A 21,096-nucleotide genomic window follows, 5' to 3' on the forward strand; every position below is an offset into this window, starting at 1 on the left:
GGCTTCCCTGGTGGTCTCAAGGTAAAGAAGCCACCTGCCTATGCAGGAGACACAGGTTCGATCCCTGATCTTGGAAGATCCCACATGCCTCGGAGCAATTGAGCCCATGTGCTACAACTATTGAGCCCACATGCCCTAGAGCCTGTCCCCTGTAATAAGTCCACCCACCCCTGCAACTAGAGAAAGCCCTCAGGCAGCAATGAAGACCCAGTGCAGCCAAAAACAAATTAATTAAATTGAAAAAAAAAAAGACAACAAGCAGGGAACTGATATCAAGTGGCAGGAACTGTGTGAAGAACGTGGCCCCTGGCTGACACTGAGATTTCAGAGTCCTGGGGTTTCCCAGGGGCACAGTGGAACGCCTCATGCTCTCTCCATCTGAACATACAGCGTGGGTGGGAGGATATTGAGCCGGATGTTGGGTACCTGCATGGGAGTCTGTGCTTTGCTAGATCTGGGCTGGACCCTGGGCCAGGCTGGTCCCTCGGCCATCGGCTGCCCTGGGGAGCTCGGGAAGAGACGCCTGATCAGGACATCACAGTGCCTTAAGCCCCTGTGAAGTAGGACCCTATTGGGTAAGGTTGCTCTCTGGACTGAGCAAGCAATTTTAGAAGGAACTCCAATGCGGAACTGAGAGAGGCAGGGAAACTTCCCCCATGAGCCAAAGTAGTACAATCTTCCTGGCAGGACCCAGGGACATGAGCCGCCCACCCAGAGGCACTGAATTGAATGATACTAACTTTCCAGGTCCTGCATCCTTTGGAGAAGGAGGAGTAAGACCTAAACAGAATCCAGAATCAGCCATCCGGAACTTGCAAAGGATGATCTGATTAATCCCCAGTTGATCAGAAATTGTTCATCACATACCCTGGCCTGGGGACACAATGTGAATACAACTGGTTTCGATTGTCAGTAAACAGCAGATCCTAAACCAGTCCATTCTAAAGAAAATCTACCCTGAATATTCATTGGAAGGACTGATGCTGCAGCTGAAGCTCCAATACTTTGGCCACCTGATGGGAAGAGCTGACTCATTGGAAAAGACCCTGATGCTAGGAAAGATTGAGGGCAGGAGGAAAAAGGGGCGACAGAGGATGAGATGGTTAGATGGCATCATTGACTCAATGGATATGAGTTTGAGCAAACTCTGGGAGACAGTGAAGGTCAGGGAAGCCTGGTACGCTGCAGTCCATGGGATCACAAAGAGTAGGACACAACTGAGCAACTGAACCACAACAACAAATTTTGCATTGGGGTACAGCTGATTAACAATGTTGTGATAATTTCAGGTGGACAGCAAAGGGATACGACATACATATACATTTATCCATTGTCCCCCAGACTTCCCTTCCATCCAGGCTGCCACATAACGTGGAGCAGAATGCCCTGTGCTGTACAGTAGGACCTGAAGCCTTTTGTAGTTTCTCCAGACACCATATTGCCAAGGCCAGCGCTGCTTTTCCTCACAGTCTCTTGTCCAGAGTGAGGGGATGCTCACCCCACTCCTTTCCTGGCATTATCAGGTCCTCAGCCCTGCCCTGCACTAAATGACCCTTCCCACCAAAGCTCACAAGTCCCCCAAAAGCAGCTCGGTGTGCAGCCTGGAGCATATGCAGCCCACAGAGAGCTGGAATGTGTTTCTCTCCCTCCTCTGGCCTGGCTGTGTCCCTGAGTGTGGAGAGGAAAGTGAGATGAGCTTCATGACAGTTTATATCTGCCCCAGGACTGCCGTATTCCGTCTAAAATTGTGGATGTTTGCAAAACTCCTTGAGGACAGCCATCATGCCTTGTGTAGTTGTGTTACCTTTCCTCTGTGCATACACACACATACACACACAAACACACATCAAACTGGGTACCTGGTATGTTGAATGAGTGAAGGACTTTACCTTACCTGACCTGATCTGACCTAAACTTTCTCACGCCAACTTGTCATCAGCTCTGACTTCATCTTCCTAGAATTCCTGCATTTTCAGAGGAATTTGAAAAGCCCTCAAGAAACACTTCAAAATTGTCCTTTTGGAGAAATTGGAGCACCTTTCCAGAAATTTGCCTCTAGGGTATTTCTGGTGAGACCCAGATCACCTGTTTGTGGTTATGGGGGGAGCTTCCATCATCTGCCTGTCCCAAAACTAACTTCATAGAAGGGTCAGAGTTCCCCACAGAAGCAGGTGGGCCCTGCTCTGACACAAGACCAAGCAGTAAGGTATACACTGTGCCTTCATGACAGGAGCTGAGCTTCTCCAAGAGGGTAACACCCCTGACTGGGCCCAGAACCACTCTCTTGCTCTAAGAGTCTGGGGGGCCTATTTGTTGCTGAAGAGTTGGTTCTGGGCTGGATATTGTGCCTGCTGATGAATCTCTGCTTTTCATGCAAGGAGATTCTTTTCTAAGGAAACACTTCCCCATTAGAGGAAGCTAGCACAAGATGGAAGCAATGAGGGCGGCATGGTGTGATCACTCCTGACTTTCATGCATTTGGTCAACCAACATTTGTGGAGCACCATTATGTGCCAGGCACAGAAGTCAAAGCTGTAATAATCCCAAGCCTGCAACAGGTACATTAATAGTAAGGAACTAAATTGATGGCATCACTGACTCAATGGACATGAGTTTGAGCAAGCTCCAGGAATTGGTGATGGACAGAGAAGCCTGGTGTGCTGTAGTCCATGGGGTTGCAAAGAGTTGGACATGACTAAGCAACTGAACTGAACTGAAATGTCCATCAGCAGATGAATGGATAGAGAAGATGTGGTACATATGTACAATGGAATATTACTTGGCTGTAAAAAGGAAGGAAACTGAATCATTTGTAGAGATGTGGATGAACTTAGAGTTTGTCATATATGGTGAAGTCAGAAAGAAAAAAATACAGTATGTTAACACATATATGTGGAATCTAGAAAAAATGGTATGTGCATGCTAAGTTGCTTCAGTTGTGTCCGATTCTTTGCAAACCTATGAACCATAACCCACCAGGCTGCTCTGTCCATGAGATTCTCCAGGCAAGAAAACTGTAGTTGGTTTCCATGCCCTCCTTCAGGGAATCTTCCTGACACAGGGATCGAACCCACGTCTCTTATGTCTCCTGCATTGACAAGCAGGTTCTTTACCCTAGCGCCACCTGGGAAGCCCATAGAAAAAAATGGTATAGATGACCTTATTTGTAAAGCAGAAATAGAGATACAGATGTAGAGAACAGACATGTGGGCATGGGGGAAAAAGGGAGGATGGGGTGAACTAGGAGAGTAGGATTGAAATATATACACTACCATGTGTAAAATAGATAGCTAGTGGGAAGCTGCTCTATAGCACAAGGAGCTTAGCTCAGTGCTCTGTGATGACCTAGAGGGATGGGGTGAGGGGGACAGGGTGAGATAGGCCCAAGAGGGAGGGGATACATGTATACATATAGCTGACTCACTTCATTGTACAACAGAAACTAAAGAACACAGTAAAGCAATTATGCATGTGTTAGTCACTCAGTTGTGCCCAACTTTTTGCAAACTCATGGACTGTAACCCACCAGGCTCTTCTGTCCATGGGATTCTCCAGGCAAGAATACTGGAGTGGGTTGTCATTCCCTTCTCCAGGAGATCTTCCCAACCCAGAGATCGAACCTGCATTGCAGGCAGATTCTTTACCATCTGAGTCACCAGGGAAGCTCCAAAAGCAATTATACTCAAATAATGAAAAGAAAAAATAGTAACAGAGACAAGCAAATAAAACACAATGAAGGAGGTCTGCAGAGGGTGTTAGAGGCACATCAGAGGTAAGAAGGGTACCCACCACCCAACTTGGGAAGAGACTTGTCATGGAGGAGGCAAAGCATGAGCCTTAAGGACTAGGGTCTGGTCAAACTCCAAATAGGAGAAGGAGGTTTCAGGCCAGAAAGAACAGGTTGTACCAAAGCCCAGAAAGGTCATCACATTCAAGGGACTGCAAATAGTTTGGAAGGGCTGAAGCGTGGGCTCAGAGAGGAAAGCAGAAGACTCCATGATGGGACTTGTCTGCCCTGCTCAGGAGCGAGGACTCATCCACAAAGGGGATGGGAAGCCAAAGACAGGATTGAAACAAGGGCTTGGGTCCCAAATTTGTTTTGTGATCTCTGTGGCTGGTGTGTGGGGAATGGATGGATGGAATTTCCGCGGCAGCAAGTGAACCAATTAGGACATGATTGAAATAACCTAGGTGAAAAGGGAGGAAGACTTGAACTGTAGTGAGGTATGGGGATGAAGAGAAATCTACAGACCCCAGGCATTTAGGAAGCACTCAAGAAAGACCCTTTCTATGAATCAATGGTGAATCATGAATGGAGGGATGGGTGAGTCCTTGGGTGGTGATGACCGGGATACTTTCTGATTGAATGACTTTTCCAGTGAGAGAGGAAGTGGGGAAGGGGAGTGGAGGGCTTCCTCTTTTTATTCTAAATATTTTTGAATTGTTTGAAAATCTTAAAATAAGCATATGTATTAACAAAGGGCTTCCTAGTTGGTGCTAGCGGTAAAGAACCCGTCTGCCAAGGCAGGAGATGTAAGAGAAACAGGTTCGATCCCTGTGTCAGGAAGATCCCCTGGAGAAGGGAATGGCAACCCACTCCAGTATTCTTGTCTGGAGAACTCCATGGACAGAGGATCCTGGCAGGCTACAGTCCACAGGGTTGCAAAGAGTCAGACACGACTGAAGCAACTTAACACACACATAGATTAACAAAAATCCCAAGAAAGGTATTGGGATTTTTTAAATATTTATTCATTTATTTTTGGCTGTATTGGTTCTTAGTTGTCACATGTGGGCTCTCCAGTTGTGGTGTGCAGGCTCACTAGCTGCAAGGCATGTGGAATCTTAGCTCCCAGACCAAGGATCAAACCCACATATCCTACATTGGAAGGCAGATTCTTAACCACTGGACCACCAGGGAAGTCCCCGGGATATTGGGACTAGTACTAGCATATAACTTTCTGCCTGTGCACATCATCAATTAACCTTGATCATTTCTAGAACCATGTCAAACATCACTCTCTATAAAAACCTAATTTGAAAAATGGGTTCTCCGTGACAGTTCCACTGATGCTTTAAAGGGAGATGTTGAAAGATTTTCTAGCCTTCTAATATTAGGGTGAGAAAGAAACTCCACGTCAGAGGTTGGTGAATTCTGTAATATCTATCCACTGTATTGAAGTTTGGGCAGAATTGTTATAACACCTTTATACAATCAGACATCCTCGTTCAGTAATTAGGGGAGATAATCACCCGGAGTTTGGGTACTAGACTTAAGCAGTACAACCGATAAATCCTGAGTGACCTTGCTGAGAACTTCCTCTCCCAGAAAATAGAAAACTCAGTTCTAGCCAATTCGGAGAAAATGAGTCAAGAAGTGAAATTAAGTAAGCCATAGAAGGAAGTGGCCAAATCACCTTTGATTATGTAACAACCAGCGGGTAGAATACACAACAGAAAGTTTAGGAGAGATGCATTTTATCACAGATTTTAGGAGAGAAGTATTTTTTAGCATCATTTTTTTTTAAGGCATAAGATTCCGGGGGTAGAAACCCTAAAGGGATTGTTTTGACAGTGCTATAGCAAAGTCTTAAGGAAAAAGGCTAGGACAGAGGAAATCAGGCAACACAGCAGCCAGAGCAGGTGAGAAAGTGAAGAGGAATAATGAAGATACTCAGAAAAGAGAAGAGAGAACTGAGAACTCAGCTGGAAAGTACCTGTGCTGCCCTGAGAGAAGGAGAAAGACACAAACTCACACAATTTATCACAGGTAGGAAAAGGAGGGAAGAGTCCACCCTAACCCTACTAGGCCAGTGTAGAAACACTTAGGGGAAAACACACGATCCGCCAGGATGACATTGTTTGCAATATAACCGAATTATTGAGAAAGGAGCCTAAAGATGGACACCATGGACATCACAGGAATGGGGCAAGAAGTGTTCACGACAATAAATTAAGTGGTTAAAAAAAAAAAGAGGATCTAGTTTGGGTTCAGCAAACCCATATGTAAGTCATGATTTCAACACTTACTGGTTGTTTGGTCTTAGATAAATTACTTCTGTTAGCCTCAGTTTCCCTATAGGTGAAATGGATCAGTACTATTTACCTTTCTGAGCCATCAGGGAAGCTTAAAGGTAAATAGTGAAGATTAAATAAGATAATGAGATTAAGGTGACTGGTACTTCAGGTCAGTCACTCAGTTGTGTCCAACTCTTTGCGACCCCATGGACTGCAGCACGCCAAGCTTCCCTGTCCATCACCAGCTCTCGGAGCTTACTCAAACTCATGTCCATCGAGTTGATGATGCCATCCAACCATCTCATCCTCTGTAGGTGCCCAATAAAAACAGCTTTTTTCCCGCTTGTTTTCACATTATCTTATTGAGTTATTGGGGCTTCCCTGGTGGCTCAGAGGTTAAAGCATCTGTCTGCAATTCAGGAGACCTGGGTTCGATCCCTGGGTTGGGAAGTTCCCCTGGAGAAGGAAATGGCAACCCACTCCAGTATTCTTGCCTGGAGAATCCCATGGATGGAGGAGCCTGGTGGGCTACAGTCCACGGGGTTGCAAAGAGTCGGACACATTATCTTATTGAGTTATAGTTGCTATACCATATTATATGTTACAGGTGTACAGTAGACTGTCACAATTTTTGTAGGTTGTACTCCATTTATGGGCTTCTCTGGTGGCTCAGTGGTAAAGAATCCACCTGCGATGTGGGAGACTCGGGTTTGATCTCTGGGTCGGGAAGATCCCCTGGAGGAGGAAATGGCAACCCACTGCAGTATTCTTGCCTGGGAAATTCCAGGACAGAGGAGCCTGGCATTCTATAATCCATGGGGTGGCAAAAGAGTCAGGCATGACTGAGTGACTAAATGACAACAATAACTCCATTTGTGGTTATTTATAAAATATTGGCTACATTCCCTGTGTTGTACAATATATCTTTGTAGCACATTTTATATCTAATAGCTTGTACCTCTTATTTCCCCACCCTTATACTGTCCCTCCCCCTTCATCTCTCCTCACTGGTAACCATTATTTTGTTCTCTATATCTGTGAATCTGCTTCTTTTTTTGCGATATTCACTAGTTTGCTTTTTTTTTTTTTTTTTTTTTGGGCCACACCATGCATCATGCGTGATCTTAGTTTACTGATCAGGGGATCAAACCCACGCCCTCTGCAGTGGAAGTGTGGAATCTTAATCACTCGGTCACCCAGGAAGTCCAAGATTCCACATTTAATTGATTGTAAACAGTATTTGCCTTTCTCTATCTGACTTATTTCACTAAGCATTCAGTTTAGTTCAATTCAGTCGCTCAGTCGTGTCCAACTCTGTGACTCCATGGACTGCAGCATGCCAGTCCTCCCTGTCCATCACCAACTCCCAGAGTTTACTCAAACTCATGTCCATTGAGTAGGTGATGCCATGTAACCATCTCATCCTCTGTCATCCCCTTCTCCTCCTGCCTTCAATCTTTTCCAGCATCAAGGTCTTTTCCAATGAGTCAGTTTTTTGCTTCAGGTGACCAAAGTATTGGAGTCTCAGCTTCAACATCAGTCCTTCCAGTGAACACCCAGGACTGATCTCCTTTAGGATGGACTGGTTGGATCTCCTTGCAGTCCAAGGGACTCTCAAGAGTCTTCTCCAACACCACAGTTCAAAAGTATCAATGCTTCGGCACTCAGTTTTCTTCACAGTCCAACTCTCACATCCATACACGACTACTAGAAAAACCATAGCCTTGACTAGACTGACCTTTGTTAGCAAAGTAATATCTCTGCTTTTGAATATGCTATCTAGGTTGGTCATAACTTTCCTTCCAAGGAGTAAGTGTCTTAATTTCATTGCTGCAGTCACCATCTGCAGCGATTTTGGAGCCCCAAAAAATAAAGTCTGACACTGTTTCCACTGTTTTCCCCATCTATTTGCCATGAACTGATGGGACCGGATGCCATGATCTTAGTTTTCTGAATGTTGAGCTTTAAACCAACTTTTTCACTCTCCTCTTTCACTTTCATCAAGAAGCTCTTTAGTTTTTCTTCACTTTCTGCCATAATGGTGTCATCTGCATATCTGAGGTTATTGATATTTCTCCCGGCAATCTTGATTCCAGCTTGTGCTTCATCCAGCCAAGCATTTCTCATGATGTACTCTGCATATAAGTTAAATAAGCAAGGTGACAATATACAGCCTTGACTGTACTCCTTTTCCTATTTGGAACCAGTCTGTTGTTCCATGTCCAGTTCTAACTGGTGCTTCCTGACCTGCATACAGATTTCTCAAGAGGCAGGTCAGGTGGTCTCGTATTCCCATCTCTTTCAGAATTTTCCACAGTTTATTGTGATCCACACAGTCAAAGGCTTTGGCATAGTCAATAAAGCAGAAATAGGTGTTTTTCTGGAACTCTCTTGCTTTTTCTATGATCCAGCAGATGTTAGCAATTTGATCTCTGGCTCCTCTGCCTTTTCTAAATCCAGCTTGAACATCTGGAAGTTCACAGTTCACATACTAAGCATAATACCCTCCAAATCCATGCATGTTGTTGCAAATGGTAAAATTTCATTCTTGTTACGGCTGAGTGATATCTCACTGTGTACATGCACTACATCTTCAGTGTCCATTCACCTGCTGATGGAGCCTTAGGTTGCTTCCACATCTTGGCAACTGTAAATAATTCAGCTAATGAACACTGAGGCTGTGTGTCTTTTCAAATTACTGTTTTGTTCGTTTCAGATATATACCCAGGAGTGGAATTGCTGGGTCAGTTTTATTTTTAGTTTTTTAAGAAACCACACTGTTTTCTGTAGTGGCTAAACCAATTTACACTCCTACCAATGGTAAAAGTGTCCCCATTTCTCCCTATCATTGCTAATATTTGTTATTTGTTTTCTCTTTGTGCAGTAAGCCAGGCTTTCTTCCTGCAAACCTATCTCCTGGCATCTTTGGTGATACCATTCTGACCTGTGTGAGGTGATATCTCACTGTGGTTTTGATTTGCATTTCTCTGATGATTAGTTGTATTGCCTGTTGGCCATCTGTATTCCCTCGTTGGAAAAATATCTGTTTAGATCTTCTGCCCACATTTTAATCCAGTTGTTTGTTTTTTTGGACCTTGAGTTATATGAGAAAGGACAGCTTTTTTAAAGTACTATCTCTAAGTTTGCATACAATAAAAATGGTGTAATACAATGGTATGTGACAGGGACACGCACCCTTCAGTCTACAGGCCATAGCCAGTTAAGCCCATCTGTTTACATATTACCCATGGCTGCTTTCTCACAACGATGGTTGAGTTGAGTGGTGCAACAAAGCCTGAAATACTTGATACCTGGCTCTTTCTACAGAATGTTTCCAGACCCCTGGTATAAGTTGTATCAGAGTGTTATGTTTATGGCCAGCTCTCCTATACCCATTATGCGTGCAAAGAGATATAGAACACAAAGTCCTTGGTAACCATCTCACCCACCCACGGTTTTTCTGCTAGATCTAAAGGAAGGGCAAGTTTTCACTGGGTTCTCAGAGGTGAAATAAGATCTCAGCCTATAGGGAGAGTCCACTGGAGACCATATACCTCACTGAATTGCTCCTCCTGCTTAAATATCTAAGCCCTCCTTGTTCTAGATCTGGAGAGAGGATGGAGCATTCCTGGAGTCTGTCCCCTCTATAAGTACTTGGGTTCAAGGGGGCAGGAAGCAGACCCAACTAAGATGATGCTCTGAGAAGAACAGAGGTCTCAAACCTAAAAATCAGACTTCCCAGTCCTAAATAATACCCAGTGAGCGACTTCACTTTCACTTTTCACTTTCATGCACTGGAAAAGGAAATAGCAACCCACTCCAGTGTTCTTGCCTGGAAAATCCCAGGGACGGGGGAGCCTGGTGGGCTGCTGTCTATGGGGTCGCACAGAGTCGGACACGACTGAAGCGACTTAGCAGCAGCAGCAGAAGGAAAAGGAGTCATGTATCCATGGTGACAAGTGTGGCTATATAGGACATTGTTTACACTTTCGGATACCAGAAAGATCTACAGAAATAATGGAAGGAAAATGACAGACTCTTAGGAACAATATTAGGAAGTCAATGCTGAGGATGAGAAGGGACTTGGGGAAGATGGCAGGGTTGGTCATGGCCTCCAACATAGAGCAGACATCACTACATGTATCATGACAATATAAGAACTAACCCATGATTATTTTGCCTGTCTTCTTGTTCAAACTGAGTGAAGACCATTTGGGTGAGACCAACCTTATTAAGAGAGGCTAGATGCCCAAGATGAGGCATAAAATGATACCAAGGCACACGCTGCTCTAAGTAAGGCCAGTCCTGTTTCAGAGGAATGACTCGGCAGGGTAGCAGGCAACTTTGATATGAGAAGAGCTTGGGTGACTCAACAGCTGAAGAATCTCCAAAGAGCTGAAGCTCCCTATGACATCCAGGCTTGCCAATCTCCCACTTCTGCTTGGTCCATTCCCAGGCATCTCCATCCCCATCATCATCACTCTTCCAGGCCCTCCCTCTGTGCAACTACATCTGTAATGAGATGTTTTCTGCTTATTGGGGACCGGAAGGAAGTGCTGGGGCCTGAGTCGTCCTCCTGGAAAGACTGTTTTTAATACAGGCATTGTGCAATCTGTGAACTTGACACAATAAGAGGTTTCACTTCCTGAGATGGACAGGATGCTGCCAGGTTTTGTGTCCAGGCCACAGGGCTGGGATGAGACAGGGCAGAACTGTAGAGATTATTACGTCAAGGGGCATTGCCCCACGGCTCCAAAATTTCCCTTGAACAGAAAGAATGAGGGCTCATGCACCCTGGATACTGATGGATGAAGAAGATGGAGAAGTAATTTTATTCCTGACCTCTATCTCAAGTCCCAGAAACAGAACGGATTCATTCAGAAATGATGCTTGAGTCCCTTGCCTACTTCTCTTACTGCCGCTGGTTTTCATCTTCCTTCACTTGGCTTCTAATCACATCACCAATTCTGATTCTCTGTCAGGAGAACCCACAGAACTACCAGACCACCAGGGCCCCAGCATAAAGAGTCTGAGGAAGTCGGTAGTTCTTTCAATGAGACTTGAGGACCAAGAGTTCATTTCCAGAGTGGATCCTATGATGGCAAAACAGAGTCTGCAGAACCAGACCTCCACTTTTATGAGGGCTTAGACTTAGGAAATGACTACAGATCCCCAAACCCACAAGAAAGGGATGTACTGAACAGGTTGCAACTTTTAGATTCCATGTGGAACATACAACATTCCAAAGATAGGTTTCTTGCATCTGCCTTCCTGATATCAAGATTTGTTGTGATTGTTGTTTAGTCACTAAGTCATGTCTGACTCTTTTGTGACCCCAAGGACTGTACCCCTCTAGGCTCTGCTGTCCATGAGATTTCCCAGGGAAGAATACTGGAATGGCTTGCCATTTCCTCCTCTAGGGGATCTTCCCAAACCAAGGATCAAACCCATGTCTCCTGCATTAGCAGACAGATTCTTTACCCCTGAGCCGCCTGGGAGGCTCAATATCAAGATACTAGGGGCCCAATCAGAAAGCTGGCTGGTGAAACCATTATATGATCCTTGCCCATGGGAAAGTCTATTTCCCTCCTGCCTGCAAAAGTCAAAAACTGTCTCCCATGAACCATGCTGAGCAAAGTTTTACTGCCAGAACTTGCACATCACAGTGTGCTTGTCCCGGCTCTGAGAGTTCACAAGTTCCTAAAGGAACCTGGTAAGTGAGCCAGGTTCCGATTCAGTGCTATAAGTGCTATAGGGTTTCCCTGGTGGCTCAGTGGTAATTTTGCCTGCCACTGCAGAAGACACAGGTTCAATCCCTGATCCAGGAAATCCTACATGACACGAAGCAACTGAATCCGTGAGCCACAACTACTGAACCTGTGCTCTAGAGCCTGGGAACTCCAACTACTGAGCCGGTGTGCTGCAACTACTTAAGCCCGAGTTCCCTAGAGCCTGTGCTCTGCAACAAGAGAAGCCTGTGCACCAAATCTAGAGAATAGTCCCTGCTGGCCAAAGCTAGAGAAAGCCTATGCACAGTGATGAAGATCCAACACAACCAAAAATAAATACATAATAAATTATTTTTTAAATGTGCTATAATATAGGTGACAAAGGGGGTAGAGAAGGCATCGTTCTGAGACTCCATGCGCTAGTTTTGACCTGATTATTTATTCATTCATTCTTCCAGGGCTACCCTGGAGCAGTACCCAGGCAGGCATGCTTCTGATGTCTGAGTTAAACAAAGTCTGGTGCAAAATAGAAATAAAGAAAACAGTGCCATTTACAATAGCATCAAAAGCAACAAAATACTTAGAAATAAATTTCTAAGAAGGTGAAAAGACCTGTACACTGAAAATTATAACACATTGATAAAAGAATCAAAGACATGAGTAAAGGGAAAGATATCCCATGTTTTGAACTAGAATAACTAATATCTTTTTTCTTTTTTAAAATGTATTTTATTTTCAATTAGAGGATAATTATTTTACAGTGTCGTGATGGTTCTGCTAGACATCAACATGAATCAGCCATAGGTATACATATATCCCCTTCCTCTTGAACTTCCCTCCCACCTCCATCCCCATCACACCCCTCTAGGTTGTCCATACTACCTAAAGCCACCTATAAATTCACCACAATTCCTATCAAAATTCCAACAGCATATTTCACAGAAACAGAAAAACAACTCAAAAATGTGTATGGAATCTCCAAAGACATTGAATAGCCAAAACAATCTTAAAAACAACAAAGCTGAAGGTATCACACTTTCTGATTTCAGACTATATTACAAAGATACATATCTCAATTTAGAGATATATAACACACACAGAGTCGGACACGACTGAAGTGACTTAGCAGCAGCAACATGTATATAAAAGAATATTATTTAGCCATAAAAAAATAAAAGGAGAAAATCTTATCTTTTTGACAACACAGATGAACTTGAGGGGCATTATGCAAAGTGAAATACGTCAGAGAAATACAAAAGCTATAGATCTCACCTATACATGGAATCTTAAAAAAAATAAAATAAAAGCAAAGTTCATAGGAACAGAGAAAAGAATAGCGGTTGCCAAGGGCTAGGGGGTGAGAGAAATGGGAGATGTTGGTCAAAGAGTATGTATGATACTTTCAGTTTTTAGATAGCTAAGTTCTGGGAATCTAATGTACAGTATAGTGATTATTATTAACTATACTGATACGTAATACAGTATTGGACAGAGGAGCCTGGTGAGCTACAATCCATGGGGTTACACGACTGAGCAATTAACACTGTACTGCACTGTATCATATAGCTGAAAGTTGCTAAGAAGGTAAATCATAAATGTTCTCAACACCATGTGTATATATATGTATATATATACACATATAGTACATATGTGTATATATGTATAAGTTTATGAATGGTTAAACTTTTTGCTATATGTGTATATATATATATATATATACTCACCCATATATATATAAAGTCATCAACTTGTATACCTTGTGCTGTACTTAGTTACTCAATCATGTCTGACTCTTTGCAACCCCATGGACTGTAGCCCACCAGGCTCTTCTGTCCATGGAATTTTCCAGGCAAGAATACTGGAATGAGTTGCCATTTCCTTCTCCAGGGGATCTTCCCAATCCAGGGATCGAAACTACATCTCCTGCATCTCCTGAATTGCAGGTGGATTCTTTACCTCTGAGCCATTGAGGAAGCCCCTGTTGAACACCTTAAACTTATACAAGGTTAATGTAAATAGCATTGCAATAAAACTAGAGGAAAAAAAAGGTCTAATGTCTAATAACTCTTGGAGCTACCAACAGATATAGTCTCAGCTGAATATTTTTATTTAGAAATTTTTTGCTTCTCAGACTTAACAGAAAAAAAAAATTCTGTTAGGCATAAACCATCTCTGCAGTTTTTTTTGTAGCCCCACCATGAGGCATGCGGGATCTCAGTTCCCCAACCAAGGATCAAACCTAACCCCGTTGCAGTAGAAGCGCAGAGTCTTAATCACTGTTCTTCCAGAAAAGACCCCAACGTCTCTGCATTTTAAAAAGGGAATGTGATTATGAAACTTATTCACAATCTTTTCAAACAGGTTCTCAATCCAGGTTCATTTCACTGTCCAACAAATATTAATGTTGATTCCATATGCAATCGGCTAGGATACCAGCACCTGGTCAGAATGGGTTGGATGAGCTTGTCTCCAAGGTTCCCCCAGCTCCATCTGAAGCCTGCATCCCTGCACAACTGTGTTTTCCCTGCCTCATCCTAGCAAGATCAAATGTCTCCCCAGAGGCTTCAGTAATTGACCCAGAGCCTTCAAGGTAGAAAACAGCATGATGGGTTCAGAATTCACAGGGTTACTGTCACTTCCCTATGCTCACTTATTCATCTCCAAGTGAGAAGTTTCCTAAACTTAAGTGCAAGGAGTGAGCGAGGAAGCAATTTTGTGCGTGTGCCTCTGTGTGTCCTCCACTTTGTCCCCGGAGATCCGAAATTAAAACATCCTTCTTACCTAGGAAAACCCGCTATTTTGGTTTCACATCATCTGCACAAAAGTTGTCAGAAAAACCAACATATATTTGCATGATGACACATTTGCAAGGATGTGTCACAGTTGGCTATCACTTGCCCTCCCAAGGACTGGAGAATTATTTCTCTCCCAGGAGTTACCATCAATCCTTTTTTTTTTTTTTTAACTTGGTTGCGAAATCAGTTAACCAAAGGGGAAATCTCTCAGCTCTCCACTTCTGCTTTTGAAGGCCATAAAATAGGTAGGAGAGACCAGCAGACAGTATACCCGCTTGGAGGCACAGCAAGCCACCCAGGGATCCTATTCTCTCCAGCCAACCTTCATTGCCCAGGTACCACTTTAATTCTTCCTTCTGACTAGGTCTTAAAGGAGTCTCTCTCTCTCTTTTTTTCTGTCTTCCTCCCTCTCTCTTCTCTTCCTTCTCTGCCTGACAGCTGGGCTTTCTGCAAAACTGCCAGCTATGTTATAATACCATAACTTGCAAAATAATAGGGGAATTAATACCACTTATCTAGCAGCTGGCATCTGAGAGCTCAGGATCCTACCTCTCCCCCAGATCACCTAAGAGATCCGCTCCTGGTTTGGGCTTGGTTTAGCAAATGCTTTACTCTGGACCCCTGTGGCTCAGCTTGTAAAGAATCCGCCTACAATGTAGGAGACCTGGGTTTGATCCCTGGTTTGGGAAGATGCCCTGGAGAAGGGAAAGACTACCCACCTACCCACTCCAGTATTCTGGCCTTAAGAATTGCAAAGAGTCAGACACAGCTGAGTGACTTTCACTTACTCTGAACCCAAAGGATGACTTTCGTGCATTCACTCATTCATTTGAAAATGGCTTCTTTGCTTGCCTGCCAGGTACAAGATGCTGAGGGCAATTCACATGTGAAGAAGGCAGCCCTCATGGGGACTGGCATGGCAAATGGTCACTCATTTTTCTCCTCTTTGCACAGGTTTCTGAAACAGCCATGGCAACCGTACCTGAACCCATCAACGAAATGATGGCTTACTACAGGTCAGTGGGAAAATTGATACCAATTGTGTTAGCAGGGCTTTCCTCTCAAGAGTGGATTTTTATATGTGCTTAGAGACCAGATTCATCTCCCAAACTGCCTCTTACAGTGGCAAGCAGGGTTCCAAGTCAACCTGGTTTAAGGACTGATGTCCCACTGCAGGTCCAGCCATGGTACCCCTAGGCCACCCAGATGCTGCTTCAGGGGCTTCCTGCAAATGGAAACAGGAAAGAAAGGTTCCAAGTGGACAATCCAGGGGATCCCTTGGCAGATTTGGCTTAACTGAGAAGGAAAGCTCAGATTTTCACCGGGCTGGAAGTTAGGTCTCAGGATACAACAGAGAGCTCAGACAGCAATGGATACCTGCCCTCCTCCTGTGCTGTCCCTTGTATATTACCATGGCAACTACCTGCTTCAGGCAGCCCTAAGGAACATGTTGTTTGCAGTTTCCTATTGCCCAGCTTCCCAGGTGGCTCAGTGGGTAAAGAATCTGCCTGCAATGCAGGAGATGCAGCAGACATGGGTTCGATCCCTGGGTCCAGAAGATGCCCTGGACAAGGGCATGGCAATACTCCAGTATTCTTGCCTGGAAAATCCCATGGACAGAGGAGCCACAGGATCACAAAGAGTCAGACACAACTGAAGCAACTTAGCACACATGCATTGATGGTGAAGATTATCAACAGGGAAGAAAAGCTAATCTTGTCCAGGAGATGAAATTGAGCAATCTTTCTGTTTTTATTACAGTGACGAGAATGAGCTGTTATTTGAGGCTGATGGCCCCAAACAGATGAAGGTGAGTCTATGGGCTTTGATCCCAACATGTTGAGGGGCTCTGACAGAGGAAAGACTCAAGGGAAGTGTTCTGGGCCGGCTTGTTCCTATGGAATTTTGTGATAAAATGACTGTATCCTCTTCCAGTGAGACAAATGGAAGCTGGCCACTCTGCAACTCCCATGCCACCAGTGTTTCACTGAGGCTTGGTGATGCTGGCCATGCTTGCAGAGGCTTTTAGAAGGGGAATTTAAGTAGAGATAGTGCTTGTTGTCTCTTCCAAGCAAATTTAATTCTTCTTTTAGGAGAGGTGTTCAGCTCTAAAAGTGATGAAGTTACATTAATCACTTGAACTGAACCTGACCCAGAGATGATAACCTTGAGAATGAATATGTCTGCCTCCTTCAAGGGTGGGATTGTTTTTTGCTCCCTGAAGTGGAGCTTAAGGACAACAAGTCATGATGTAAACAAAAAGTTGAGTTTGGGAGTTACGAGAAAATTATTCACTTGCTGTTGGATCTTGAGCAAGTCATTTTACCCCTTTGATGCTAGTCTGAATAATAAGGGTCATAAGCAGGATGATGTCCGAGACCCTAGCATCCTGCAACCCTTGGCTCTGAGATATTACCAGCAGGAGCTGAGTTTATCTAGCAGAGGAGTGTTTCTTTGTGTGTGTGTGCTCACTCACTCAGTAGTGTCAGATGCTTTGTGACCCAGAGAGCGTTGTTGACCCTCCAGCTGTCCCTCCTCTTCTGTAAATGTAGTAACTCCTGTAATCTAATAACTCTCTCAGGTAGTTCAGCCATCAGCCGAGCTAGCACAGTTGTACCAATTAGCAGGCAGCTGTTCTCTCTGATGTTTTTAGTTCGTGACAACCTCCTCCAGCCTCATCAAGCATTCCTGTCTTGCTGAAAGTTCCTTTCTTTAAAGACTTTAAAACCAGCACAACTGGTTTTCTCCAGCCCTAGATGGAGCCCAGTTTCTCTGTCCAGCCCTCCCTCCCACAGTCTCTTGCAGCATTCTGGCTCTCTCTCCTGGGGCCTCTGCTCTGGGCAGAATGTCCCTCCCACTCAGCTTTCCTCTGTGTTGTTACAGGTCTCTTGAGCTGTCCTTCAAACTTTTAAACCATTATCATGCCTTGCAAGCAACTTCAGTTAAGGCTTAATGCAGTTAGTTAAACAGTTTCTCTGAATTGAGGAACTATTTCATAATAGTAACCACTTTTTTGCAGGATGGTTATGAGAAAGCATTTGAGAAAAAGATTGTATAGAACATTGTTGATTGGGCAGAGACATATTGAAAATCTGATCATCATAGCCCTGAAAAATGAAATACATAACGTTGGTGCATTAGGCTTCCAAAAAGATAAATAGTGTTAGAAGGTATAAGTTTATGGTTAGGTGGAGCATGTGTAAGAAAAGATAAGGTAAGAATGGATTTATTCTAGAAGAATGTTGTATACTGCATTAGAAAGCTTACATTATGGTTTAGGGTCCGCCTCTCACTGGCCGATGTTTTTGGATAAGCCACTTAACCTCTCTGGGTTGCAGAGAGATGAAAGTTTATCTTTAGAAGCTCTGTTATCTCTTCCTTGGGCTTCCCAGGTGGCTCAGTGGTAAAGAATCTGCCCACCAATGCAGGAGATGCAGTGGGTTTGATCCCTGGGTCCAGAAGACTCCCTGGAGGAGAAAATGGCAACCCACTTTAGTATTCTTGCCTGCGGAATCCCATGGACAGAGGAGCCTGGCTACAGCCCATGGGGTCTCTGAGTGTCGGACATGACTGAGTGGCTGAGCACGCATGAATCTCCTCCTTCCTCCTCTCTCGTGTCAAAACAGGAGTTGTCTGGCCCAACCACCTTCCCACGCTGACTTCTTTGGTCTCTTCACAGAGCTGCATCCAACACCTGGACCTCGGTTCCATGGGAGATGGAAACATCCAGCTGCAGATTTCTCACCAGTTCTACAACAAAAGCTTCAGGCAGGTGGTGTCGGTCATCGTGGCCATGGAGAAGCTGAGGAACAGTGCCTACGCACATGTCTTCCATGATGATGACCTGAGGAGCATCCTTTCATTCATCTTTGAAGAAGGTACCTAATGAGAGCTGAGGGCAGACATGAGATCGCTGGTCATTTCCTTCTCAGAGGCCATAACCCAACAGCTAACACCCCCCAACCCCCGAGGCTGAAACCCTTTAAAAGTAGAGGGCCCAGTAATGAGAGGAAAACAGAGACACCTAGAAGCTCAGTTAATCATCTCTTCAGTTGAAACCAGTCTTTTTTTGTTTTGTTTTCCATCAGATTGATTTGCTCCCTTAAAAGACTTTTTAAGGAGTTCTTCCTTAATGAAATAATGATGTAACTGGCTAATCATGCTATGCATCCTAAAATTATGGAAGCTTTTCTCGAATTTACAGACTTGCATAAAATGGTACCCAAAATGTTACATTTCAATACACTACTGTATAGAATCCAACTTGGTGATGGTTTCACTCTCCTTTTTAGTTGTTGAAACTATTCTTAAAATAGGACCTTGATAACTACTCATATTTGCAAAGCAGCCAGTCATTCTGTATGCTTTCATTTATATTATATCCTGTGAATCTCAGGATGTCCTTGTTCGGCCACATCTGTTGCCACCACCATTTTACATAAGTGACTCCATGGCTCATCCACGGCAAGTAATAGAGCTGAAGTTTGAACCTACGTCTTAGGGTGCCAGGCGCAGTGTTCTGACCCACCCCAACTTCCTCTCCACTGATGTAATCGAGCATCAGCTAGGCATGCTCAGATGTCCTCCAAGGAAACAAATTCTGCCTCCCATAATCACCTGGGAATCTCCCTAAACAAGATCTGTGCTCCACATTTCAGAGCCTGTCATCTTCGAAACGTCCTCCGACGAGTTTCTGTGTGACGCACCCGTGCAGTCAGTAAAGTGCAAACTCCAGGACAGAGAGCAAAAATCCCTGGTGCTGGCTAGCCCATGTGTGCTGAAGGCTCTCCACCTCCTCTCACAGGAAATGAACCGAGAAGGTACCTGGGGACTTTGTCTCTTTTCTTGGCCTCCTCGTTGCTTGCTAATTCTCTACATTTTCAACAGAGCAGACCATTAAGGAAAATGATCCATGGCAGTGAAATAGCATATAATAAAGAACATGCTGGGGCTTCCCAGATGGCTCAATGGTAAAGAATCTGCCTGTCAATGCAGGATACATAGGTTTAATCCCTGGATCAGGAAGATCCTCTGGAGAAGGAAATGGAAACCCACTCCAGTATTCTTGCCTGGGAAATTCCATGACCTAGAGGGCTATAGTCAAGGGGATATGATTTAGCAACTAAATAACAACAACAATAATGAAGGACATGCAAACGTTTTGTTTGGATTCTAGTGATGAGACCACATTGAGTCCCTTAGTACGTTCATTTTTCAGCAACAGAGGTGACTCTGAGAAATTAGACTGCTCCAGCAAGCCCAGGACCACTGCCCAGCCAAGTCATTTAATGGCAGTGCTTCTGTTAGAAAGAGGTCATTTGATGGACATGACCTAACTGCCTGTGGGTTCTTTCTTCCGGTTGTTGGGGTTGAAACTAGAATGGTGAGGAGATAATTTGTCCCTCCTCATTCTCAACCCTGCCCCCTTACCCCTAACATCCTTCCCATCCAAAACCAGATGGTTCCTTAGAGGGAAACCTAACTGACAAGCAGGAACTTATATCTCTCTACTGTCACTGGCAACCTTTTTATTTTTATTTTTAAATTTTTCTTTATTTTTGGCTGTGTGGGTTTTTGTTGCTGTGAGGGCTTTTCTCTACTTGTGATGAGCTGGGGCTACTCTCTAGCTGTGGTGCATGGGATTCTCATTGCAGTGACTTCTCTTGCTGTGGAGCATGGGCTCTAGGGTGAGGGGGCTTCAGTAGATGGCTCATGGGCTCTAGAGTACAGTGTCAGTAGCTGTGACGCACAGGCTTACTTGCTCTGTGGCATGTGGGATCTCCCCAGACCAGAGATCGAACCTGTGTCTCCTACACTGGCAGGCAGATTCTTTACCATTGAGCCACCAGGCAAGCCCATGTCACTGGCATTGCTTCAAGTCCAGGGGTGGCCCACGGGTTGCAGGAATCTGTCTGGCACTTTGCCACTGTGGCTGAACCCTGTATGCAGGGGCGTAACCAAGAGGGCAGCTGAAAGGAGCAGCCAGACTGTTCTCTTCAAAGGGTGTTGACCTTGAAGAGAGGCATCCCTGAGGGAAAGCATCCTGGTTTCAACCAAGCCAAGACAACCTTGTTTCTTTAGAACAGTGTTCTGAGCATGACCTTCGGGCCTCTAAGTGAGACAGCTATAACTAAGGAAGACTAAAAATGCATGTCTTTTCTTTGGAACCCCTTTTCCCAGCTAAGCTTCTCCTTTCCCAGGTTCTTCCCACTTTCCTGTTTATAGTCTTGAAATAGATCCATGACCAGTGTCTTTCAGGAGCCCAGCTTTATCTCTTTTCTCAATTTTCATGTTGATCATACTGTTCTGTTCTTGTGGACCAGTCAGGGACATGAGAGCTTTCTCCTATTTTTAAAAATTAGAGCCCCTGATTTTTCATTGCCACTATGATGAGTCTCTGAGAAACCCCCAGACCATTTGAGGGAAAAACCTGTTTCAAGAAACTGAAGCTGCTATGATCTGTGGGATTACCCTATCTGTTAGGCTGTAGGAACCTCAGTGTGGGTTGCCATAAGAACCTCAGTGTGGGTTCCCACAGAGGATGCTATACTGTA

General features: G+C 44.3%; 1 protein-coding gene across 2 annotated transcripts in view; it reads left to right on the forward strand.

Annotated features, from left to right (window-relative positions):
• The window catches only part of IL1B (interleukin 1 beta), a 37,733-nt gene that overhangs the window by 14,391 nt on the left and 2,246 nt on the right, over positions 1 to 21,096 (forward strand). Inside the window, exons 1-5 of one of the 2 annotated variants that reach the window (XM_005889988.3) lie at positions 14,780 to 14,877; positions 15,497 to 15,558; positions 16,304 to 16,352; positions 18,222 to 18,420; positions 19,201 to 19,362. In XM_005889988.3, coding sequence (XP_005890050.1) covers positions 15,512 to 15,558; positions 16,304 to 16,352; positions 18,222 to 18,420; positions 19,201 to 19,362 — 457 coding nt within the window. In that variant the 5' untranslated portion in view covers positions 14,780 to 14,877; positions 15,497 to 15,511. Of the gene's footprint in view, positions 1 to 14,779; positions 14,878 to 15,496; positions 15,559 to 16,303; positions 16,353 to 18,221; positions 18,421 to 19,200; positions 19,363 to 21,096 lie in introns of those variants that run through there. The other variant, XM_070379482.1, reaches the window with a different exon arrangement.

The sequence above is a fragment of the Bos mutus genome, chromosome 11 (genome assembly GCF_027580195.1).
Source record: "Bos mutus isolate GX-2022 chromosome 11, NWIPB_WYAK_1.1, whole genome shotgun sequence".
Classification (NCBI taxonomy): domain Eukaryota; kingdom Metazoa; phylum Chordata; class Mammalia; order Artiodactyla; family Bovidae; genus Bos; species Bos mutus.